Here is a 10,309-nt window from a genome sequence, read left to right as displayed (position 1 = left end):
TCTCTATGGATATGGCTGGTATTTCTGTTTGTGTTCATGTCTTCGGATAGCTCAAACCTTCCCAAACCCCACTCCCCTCTCCAAAATAAAACAACAACAACAAAGGGAGGGAAGAGAATCAGCAGTGAATTAGTTTTTCATCAAAAAAACTTTTTTTTTAAGACATTCGAACTTTAGGGTGGCCATTCCTGTTAAAAGATTAATAGAAATTTATGAATCAACTCAAATCAGAACATCATCAACAAAACCCCCAAACACCCAACCTCCTAGATGTAATCACCTTCATTGTATCTGATTGTCTTTCCTTAGGGTCGGTATTACACAGAACCACCAACATTTACACACCAAGTAGGACACAACATGGAGCACTGTTGCCCCAACCGTGACTTTAGTAAGCGGCAAGAGAATTTCAATATGTCACTGATTAACATCAGGCTCACCACTTTCTTCCTCAAAAACCCAGCCTGGTTCTTCTATCCTAGGTCAGTCACTACATCTGTTTGGTAGCAGATCCCATTTATTTTCCCATTGTTTCAGTCTCACATGTAGGCAAATTGGCTTTTTATTTCAAAAAGATTCTACTCTCAACTTAAAAGCCAGTTGATAAAACTTTTAATTAAGACACAATAGCGCGGGATATAAAAACACAAGAACCACATAAATATTGAAGAAGTTGTATACTGTTTTCGTGTAAACAGTTTTGCTTAAGATTGAAGCCCTAATTAGATTCTCGCCGGAAACTTTTGGCAGATGACTGTGTTCAGCCAGGCTCGGCAGCGATGGTTGATGCGGAAGCCAGGTCAGTCCCCATGTTGACAGGCATGCAACTTGAAAACATTGCACAACAAGCAACACAAAGAGAGTGGAGAAGCTCACAACACTTCAAGGAGACCTCACAACCTTCACAACTGCGGATGCACAGACAGAGACCCACCCCTCCCTCCTCCACACGCACTTTCTCTTACACGTGGGAGACCTTCTGTGACTCTCTAGCTTGTTTGATGCTATATAACCACTTGATGATCCTAGCATTTCTTTCGATGGCAGAAATGCCATATGGCACCCGGTCATTGGCACTGTCATCATTTCTAAGGTCACTGTTACTGTCCTGAGACTGTTCACAGTCTGAGCTGATCATGCTTGCGCTGCGGAAGTTGAGGGATATGATGTCAGAATTAGCCCTTGCAAAGTTTTCCATTCCGAGGTTTTCCAGCTCTTCGGGGTCCAGTCCGCAGTAGTTGAAGAACCTCTCCACGTCTGCGTCCACCCGGAAATATCTGTCACTCAAGTCTGACTTAGACCGCTGGAGGGAGGGTCTGCGGCTGACTCCACAAGCTGGTTCCACAGGGTCGGCTTCGGGAGACTTCATGGTGGCGATGGCGGCGACCTTGGGTTTGGGAGGCAGGGGAGGGGCGGAGCTACTGCAGGGGATCGCTTTTAAGGGCTTAACACTGGTCACTTTGCGGATGTCCGAGGAGCTGTGGGAGACGTGGAGGAAGGACTCGGCCGACTGCTCCAGCAGCCTCCTGCCCACGTGGGAGCCGCTCTCCTGCGGGCTGCCGCGGCCCTGCGTGGGGTAGACCTTCAGGGACTCGGCGAAGGAGTGCCGGTGCAGGTCGGTGGCGTCGGGCCTGTGGGGCGGCCAGTTTCGGGAGCTGTGCTTGTGACCCGAGCCGGAGCTGGAGCCTTCCGAGCTGTTGATGATGTTCTTCAGGATCTCGAGCTTCAGGTTCTCCCTCTGCACGCCGCTCTCGGTCCTGGCGCTGTTGCCGAACACTTTGAGCGTGGGGCTGCCCAGGGCGCGCTTGGCGGCGGGGCACACCGGGGGCTTGGCCAGCACGGCCGGCTTCACGGGCTCCTGCTTGGCGTTGATGACCTCCTGACTCTTGACATACTTGGCCTTATCCGCTTCCAGCCTCTCCACGGCGCTGAGTCTTTTGGGGTTGGGCTCGGCCTGCCTGCGAAAGTAGTCGGGCCCTTTGTTGAGGATGCGCAGGGGGACCGCCGAGGTGAAGGTGCCGGCGGGGCTGACCGGTTTCACCATGCTACCTGTCTGTAGGGTCTCCGTGGGCATGGTGGGTGGTCTCTCCCCGGCAGCCGTGTTGGATTCTCTTCTGGGCGCCTCCGGATGCGCTGAATAGACACATGTACATGAAGCACAAAGGGCGGCAGACGGATCCTGGAATCTGAGCGTCAGCAGCGGCAGCGCCTCATCTCACAGCTCATTAACCGCCACTGTGGCTTTAATTCACTTTCCCCCTTCCAGGCAGCCCCTGTGCAAAAAGGCCACAAGCCACAAGTTCCTTTAATCCGCTTCGCTGCCTCCTTTCTTCTCCCCGAAGGATGTGGGAGTCTCCTCCAGCTCTTTGTGCTCAACTGCAGGCAGAGCTGAAACACAAAACAACCAACCGCGGGTTAGGATGGGCGAGTGACATCACGGCTGTAGCAACAGAGAAAGCCCGCGGGCCCCCGCCTCCGCCTGCCGAGCGCAGCGCGAGGCCGCCCGGCCGTTCCGGGAGGCGCTCCCGGCTCCCAGGACGAGGACCGCCCGGCCCGCGCCGCGCCCGCGCCCCAGCGCGCTGCCAGCGGCCGGCGTTCGGGAGAGGGCGAGGGGCCGAGGCTTCCCACGCGTGAGCTCTTCCAGCTGCCTCCCCACTGGTGAGACCCGCCTCTGATCACGCCCGGCTGGCATGACTTACATCAAAACCCGAGAACTACTAGATGAATGTGGAAATGCGGGTTTCGCACAGCCGGGTTCCCAGTTCATTAAGCGCGGCTGGGTTCCCAAGGATCCCTTATCCGCCTTAGGCTATAACAGCGGTGAATTATAATTCGTCTCTTTTTGCAATGAAGCAAAACTTCTGACTTATTACTACCAATCTCTCAATAACACTTGAAACAAGCACTTTTTAAACTCTTCAAAAACGGAAAAGATGAGCAAGAAATGGGACTGGTAGTAAAGATGAAAAAATTTTTCAAAAGTCAACGTTTCAGTTAGCTTATTTTTGCCAACCAAGATATCTGAAAACACTTTCTCCTGAAAACCCAGACTGTGTCTGAAGTTCATGCCATTAAATTCAAGCTTATTTTTTAATTAAAAAAACACTAGAAATACTTTTATATTAACTATATGAGTAGATAATTTGATTATAAATGCTCCATAATTTTTTACACTTGAGAAGAAATCAAAAATTTGTGTGTAGTCTGTATTTGCCCAACTCCCTTAGCCTACTGAGAACAAAATCTTAAAATATTAATCATACCTAAATATGATACTTTGTAGAAAACTTGTGTAATAGTTAAACATTCATGGGACTTATACATGGCTTTCTGAATAACTCAACTAGCACCCCCCAACCAAAACCACTATAATGAAACACTTATCAATACTCCTAATATAAACCTATAACGAGTCTGTCTACCTAATACACAGCATAATGTAGCATTTATCTCTGCAGCCCTGGGAACAACTCCTCTCTTTGCCTGTTATTGCTGGCAGAGAACATTTACTAACACATCAGCATTGCAAAGTAGCTGGTTAAAGACCTTTTCAGCATCTGTGGTTATAATTAGGAATATTAAGAGTAATGTAGTCAACTAACATGTCAAATAACTAATTTACAAAATAAAGAAAGCTGTATTACCATAAAATCATGTGCTCTCACGGTAAGAAAATGAAGTATCTATTAATAACAAGCTTGGTGGGGGGACTGATTTTTCTCCTTATCATCTCTCAAACTCTTGATCTCTAAATACAACTCATTCCATGTTTTGTTAGAGACAATTTTGGTAATCTGCAAAAGGATTTGTTCTAATAAAAATATTTTCGTATGCAACATTTAAGAAGCCCCAAGGCAATTCCTACATATGATTTCCTTTAATTGTGTGGTTTTATTATGATATTTCAATTTATTATGATATTTTAATTTAGTTTAATAAACCACCTCTTCTCCTGAAGATTAAGTGAGATTGTTTCTTTGAACATATTTGGAATGAACTGAGAGAAGGGGGATGAGGATTCCTCTACGGAGCTTTTGCATCTGCTCATCCATCCTGGGTCCACCTCACGGGAAGACGAATGGACCCTCCTGGGGTCAACACACAATCTCATCCCCTCCATCTAGGGGGCTCAGAGCCAGAGCAGGCTGCAGACCTTGGGCTGGCAGGCAACCTCGCCGGATCACACCTAGGGGGTGAGAGAGGGCTGCCTCCAGGACAGGCCATGTTTCTCCCAAGTGTGGGTCAAGTCTCCATTGACTACCTCCGCAGCTTCCAAATGCATCCACGGAGGGGACAGAGTGAAGGACAGGACTGAGATCTGCACTCACAGCTTTGTGCATAAGGACCAAAGCAAACCTCCAGCAAGCAGGAAGATGGCCCAGGGGGTGACAGGAGACAGGGCTTGTACCACCCCTTCTCCTGGGGCCTTGTCTTGTCATCTATGACATGAGGTACTTTGATGAGATTCCCACTATCCCTTCTCCCTCAAAAATCATGTGGTTCTGAGGAGCTAAGAATGAGTGCATTATTTCCAATTTCAAAATGGCACCTGGGAACATTGGCCTGTGATCGAATTTTTCTATGGTTCCTGCATTTACTGTTCTTAGGAAAATACTCTTTTGAGTGATGAGTTGTAGTTATCATATAATGTCCACTGGCATTAAAGCTCATGCCGGCTTGCACAACTGTCTTCTAATTCCATCATATCAAGACCAGCAGCCCAAAACATCCCTGCTACTGCCCTGACTTTCCAGCAGGCCCACCTGTCTGTTAGGGCGGCCTCTCGTACTGTTTGGAACACTAAATAAAAATCATTACTCTCAACTCACAAGCCTGAGGAATACCAGTCTATTTTCTAGGAAGCATTCCTCTGAAAGCTCATTGTCTTCCTTTCACACTTTCTTTCTTCATCGAAAAGACAGCGTGAAAATGGGTACATAGAGGCAGACACCCTCCAGATGGCTCCTCCAGGCACTCCACACCACCCAACCCTAGTAAGCAACGACTAGACATAAAACCAGTGTGAAAAGATTCTGTTAGAAAAATAGTAATGATCGGTAACCATTTTACACTTCATTTCCCTTTGTTCTACCCCTTCCCCGCTTTTTTGTCATTCCCAATTTCCCCAATAGTTTCCAACGCACTGATGATGTTTAGAAATGACCATGGTCAGAGTTCACAAGTTTTAATTTGAATTCTTTGAGAAGGAAAAAAAAAAGCATCTTATTGGAAGAATCGAAAGCAACAGAAAAAGGCATAGAAACCGGTTTGGGTGCTACAGGATAAGGCATAGTCTAAGTTTTCTGCCTGTTTCAGCCAACAAACTGAACCCACTTCAAAAATAACGAAGGTGGCTTAGGCTGCTCCTTCTCCTAATACTCATGTGATCCTTAGCTTCTGTTCTTTTACTTTTTGATATGTACACAGCGTTGGCTGGGACAGAGCTACAGAGGCCCAGAGTTGTGTAGTGCAGACTTCGTCAGGATGTCGACCAGGCACATTCCAGAAGACCAGTCCAAGGGTAAATGACACACCTGGAAACCTGGAGCGACATCTTGATGTCATAAATGTGATAACCATGAACTGTGTTCAGGGAGCGCGGTGGCACGTGACCCTCTGCTGATGGCAGCCCTGCTGCAGGCCCCCGACACCCTGACAGGCCCTCAGGTGCGGCCGTGATTAGAGCAGGCCAGGAGGGGCTTCTATTTCTTCTTCATCTTGTTTCGGGGAAGGAAAATTAGATCTCAGCCATGTAGGGTTTCATAAACAAAAGTAATTATACAGCCCTGCTTGATCCTTAACTTATGGCTAAGGAGAGAGAACACAAGCCTGAGGGACAGAGAAACTTCCATTCATAAACCATTTTGGCTACATTCTATCCTTTTAATATCCATTTGAAGATTTCATGGAAAGATAAACAGGACTAGAGGAAAAAACTTGGCAGAGCCAAGTTACAACATGGCCCCTGAATCAGGGCAGATGTGAACTCAACAGCAACCCAGCCTGGGGGTGATCGTGGGGCAGAGCCCCGCCAGCTCCTTCCCCATGAGAACCGGGGCTGGCGGGATCACATCCGTGTGGGCGTCCTGGTCTGTGGACAGGGCTGATGTGGCACAGAGGCAGCCGAGGGACAGAGGGCAAAGGATGAAGAAATGGTGACTCCCACTCACTCTAGCCGTTTAATGTGCCCGCGCATCCCTGGGGAAGTCTCTGAAATGCAGTTTGATTCCAGTAGATTTGGGGTGGACCCCAGATTGTGCATTTCTCACAGATCCCCGGTGATGCTTAGGAAGCTGGTCCAGGACGGAGAGGCAACCGGAAGGGGAATGGAGCCTTCTCCTGTGCCATCGAGCATCAGATCAGAACCCAGACGGCTCTGGCACAGGGCAAACAGCCAAGCTTTCTTGTCTCTTAAATGAGTAAAGGTCTGGGGCTTTTTAGGCAGGGAAATAGCAATCCCAGAGAATTCAAAGCTTTTAAAACCAAAGTGGCCTCAATCCTTCTAACTTCAAATCTGCCCGCCGCTCACAGGGGCAGTTATGTGAAGACCAGGACCCTCAGCTGACCTGTAACCTTGGGGAGACCCAGCACACTGGGTCTAAGAACATTTGCACCCTTGGAGGCAGTTACGCATAGAAAATGAGCCTCAATACATACAGTTCGTATGAAAAATGCTTAAAGCCAAAGTTCCTGTAATCCAGGCAATCTATGTCTCGGTGCCTCTGAGGTCAGGCAGATCATGAACGACTGTGGCTTGTGTGAAGGGGCCTCCAGCTGGGGACCTCCGTGGGGGATGTGGTTCACTATTGACGTAGCAAATCCAGATCACTGCAAAAACTCTCCTGATCTTACAATTCATTATTATAGAACACTGTGAGCCAAGTGCTTCTGGTAAGTAAAAAGAGAAAGACAGCTAATGCCTAATTAGTCTTCAAATGTTAAGTAGGAAGAAAGCACTGGAGTTGGACAAGGACCCTGGGCTTCAACATCACCCCAGATTCTCCACAGAACTTTCCTGAGTATATGGAAACTGGTCCCTGCTCATGTGTGTTATAGTGGAAAAAGGCGGTAATACTGTTTTAAAGAGGGAGCCAAATTCAACTCAAGTCATCTAACATTTCAATGTCTTGATTTTATCTATAAAAATCAATGTGTTGAATCTGTTAAGCTTGAAAATGTCTTCAGCTCAAACATTCTTGGAGGCAAATAGCAAAGGAAGCAATTTACCTTTGAGGTTAGCAAGAGTTCTAGAAGGACTGATTCTTCTAGTTTCCTAACATGTCAGATTACGAAACATTTACAATATGAGTAAAATGGTCTCATCCCGTTTTGATTCTTTGTGATAGTATTTTGCTTACTGACTTTAGACATAAGATTCCAACCTGAATGGGGTCACTCTCATAACTATATTCTTGGTTTTTCCCATTTATGGACAGAGAAACATTCTTGTCACTGAGGTAAAAATGCACAGTTTCACATGACAATGTTAACTTTTGAATTCTTTACAAATGTAAGAAATGCACTTAAAATATAAGAGTGCTTACTGAATTATGAGCTGTGTTCAATCAACCAATTAGTACCTATTGACTGAGCAATTACGTGTAAGATGTAGAGAAATAGGAAAGTCATGACAATTTAGAAAAAAGATTCAAAATACATATGATGAATATTAGATGAATAATGCTGACGATAAACGTGGCAGGACTGTCACAGAGGACTCCCCCACAAACCCCTCCTCAGTAGTCAGCTGAAGGAAAGGTGAGGAGAGGAGGAACCCAAGCAAAGCACAGGAGACGGGCATCCATCATCAGAGCAGCTCTCTGTCAAGATCATGGCACATTCAAGAAACTTAAAGGACATCTGATGGCCGGTGCAGAGTGCTAGGGGGACAGAGGCTAAGAGACCTACTGAGGAGAAGGGATAGAGGAACTTTGGATTTTATGAGTAATGGGAGTAATTTAAGAGTAATGAGAGAGCACTAAAGGGTAATGAAGCATTAATGATAGGATGAGATTTGTATTTTTAAGAAATGCCCCTGGCCACAGTGAGGGGACAGGATGAGAGCTGAGCAAGCATGGTTGCAGAGGCCAGTCAGAGCTGCCAAGGGGAGGGGAGACAGCAGGCAGGCTCTAGGGGGCTGCCCATCATAGCACTGCCTTTGGGTTTGAATCCTGGCTCTGCCTCATAATGGATGAGTAGCCTTGGGCAGGTTACTTCACCTTCCTGTGCCTCAGGTCTCCTGTCTCTAAAATGGGAATAATAGTAGCTCTTACCTCTTTTGGGGATTTGAGAAGGTTAAGTAAGGGCCCAAAGACACCTTTCATTCATGTCACCCTCATGAGGAGGGTACCTTTGGGGATGGAGACAAGTATGGACAATTTCCAGAGATGTTCGAGAGGTGCACTTGGCTGAACGTGGAGAGGGACTGGATGGAGGGTGAGGGGGTGTGTTGAGGACAATTCTGGGCTTCTAGTTTGACTACTGAGAAGTGGTCTGTGGGGAAGTACACACTCTGGTCTAATCCTCGACCCATTCCTTCTTTGCACACTCAGGCTTGAGCCCCACAGAACAAGGGCAGCCCCTCCAAACCAGCTCTGAGCATTCACACATCTGCCTTTCCCTCAGCAGGAGACCTTTAATCAACAGGGTTTTGTGAAACTTCTCATCACCTTAATATGTATCACAAATAGTGAACAATATTGTGGTTATCACCAAAAATTACATTCAGAAGCAAAATGTAAGCATAAGTAATGCTTAGTTCTGTGGGCTGAAGGAAGCAATGCCCTTGCAGCATTTGGAAGACATTACTTTATGCATTTTAATTAAGGTGCCATGTTTTCAACATCTTCCCTTTCCTTCCCTTCCTAACGCATAGTTACTTTTATTAACTCCTTTTATACTGAGAGAATAACTCGTAAAGCATGCAAAGGTAAAGAAGAACAACAAAATTGAAATGTGAATGAGGGAGTAACAAAAGTATGTATCAAAAAAAGATTGAACTTGCACACTATAAACTGAAAAGAAACTAAGAAATCAGAGGGCCAGCCACCTGGAAGCATCAAGTGCAAACCCCCACTCTTTCAGGACTCTGCTTTTTCGGGTACTGAATGATGTGCCCCCTTTCTTATCGCCTGGTGGAAACCCTTACTATCCGTAATTCTGACGCTGAATCTTCTCTTTCCTGACCTCAGTGTGGCCATCAGAAATCAGCTGCAAGCTGTATGTGAAATAATCATGCCAACACCACCATCACTTTGTATAGTCTTGGAAACCATGGACTTTTGCTAATAACATTGAAACTTTTGATTCCAGTATCCTAGTCACTTTTTAGCTTATTTGTTCAGTTGGCTTGAGTAGGTCTTCAAATGTTATTTAATAAAAAAAATCCCTGTCCTAGGTTTCCATTACTTTGTTTTAATTTTTCACATTTTGGGTAAACTATTTCTCCACGTTTTCAGCAACCCCTGTTAAGCCTTGTTTCTTTTGACACATCCATTCTATCCAACTAGAGGTCGGGAAACAAATGTCGGAATGAGTGTAGAGCTGCTCCCACTGCGGGGGCCAACTCTTACCTTCTAACAACTTTAGGGACATGGACCGAGGGATAACGTCTGCCCTGATGGCTCTCGTATGGTGTGCTGAGGCACGCTGGTGGAGCAGCACAAACTTGCACAAGTGTTTTGATAAATGTGTGAAAATAAATCTGACAATCAAATATGTACTGTGTTATGGCAATATTCTTCAGGTGGTACTGTGAACTGAGCAAGGCTGGAGGGAAGAGTAGAGGGGGTACAATTTGGTACCACAGAGATTCTGCATGATGTCAGGTGGGCAAAAGATGACAGCAATGGGAACAGGAGACAACTTTGCCTCAGGAGAGCAGTATCAGGGCTGTCTCAAGCTCCTCCCTCAGTGCTATGGTTTGGGACAGTGGCCATGTGTGCCTACCCTCATCTCAGACAGACTGAGGTTGGACTCAGGGCCCACCCAGAGGGTCCAACCAGGTCTCCTGGAGCTGAGGAGCGTGGAGACTGGCTTCTAGCTTGAGTCTGAGAGGTCTAAGGGCAGAGTCTGCGCTGGACTCTCCAACCATAGGACACAGGCAAGATGAAGCTGTGCTTCCATGAGCACAAGGGTGAGGGTTTTCTGGGCCCCCCCTGTACTTGGGGAAAGGTGGTCTGGGGTTATCTCAAAAGCAACTGCCCCCGAAGATTCTCCCCCAAAGGAAACCAACAGCCTCGCACTGAGGGGAAGGCTGTGAGTACCCCCTAGCTGTGGGAGAGGTGTGGCTGCCCCCCGGGAACCCGAA

At 46.7% G+C, this 10,309-nt stretch overlaps 1 protein-coding gene across 5 annotated transcripts in view; it reads right to left on the bottom strand.

The window, feature by feature from the left end:
- Window positions 1–595: 595 nt before the first annotated feature.
- FAM110B (family with sequence similarity 110 member B) overlaps window positions 596–10,309 on the bottom strand; it is a 142,628-nt gene continuing 132,914 nt past the window's right edge. For all 5 annotated transcript variants that reach the window (XM_058528742.1, XM_058528743.1, XM_058528740.1 and 2 more), the window contains one exon: window positions 596–2,388. In XM_058528742.1, coding sequence (XP_058384725.1) covers window positions 962–2,074 — 1,113 coding nt within the window. In that variant the 5' untranslated portion in view covers window positions 2,075–2,388 and the 3' untranslated portion in view covers window positions 596–961. The remainder of the gene's footprint in view (window positions 2,389–10,309) is intronic.

This window comes from Diceros bicornis, chromosome 33 (genome assembly GCF_020826845.1).
Source record: "Diceros bicornis minor isolate mBicDic1 chromosome 33, mDicBic1.mat.cur, whole genome shotgun sequence".
In the NCBI taxonomy this organism is placed as follows: domain Eukaryota; kingdom Metazoa; phylum Chordata; class Mammalia; order Perissodactyla; family Rhinocerotidae; genus Diceros; species Diceros bicornis.
This window is presented reverse-complemented; position numbering and strand designations above follow the sequence as displayed.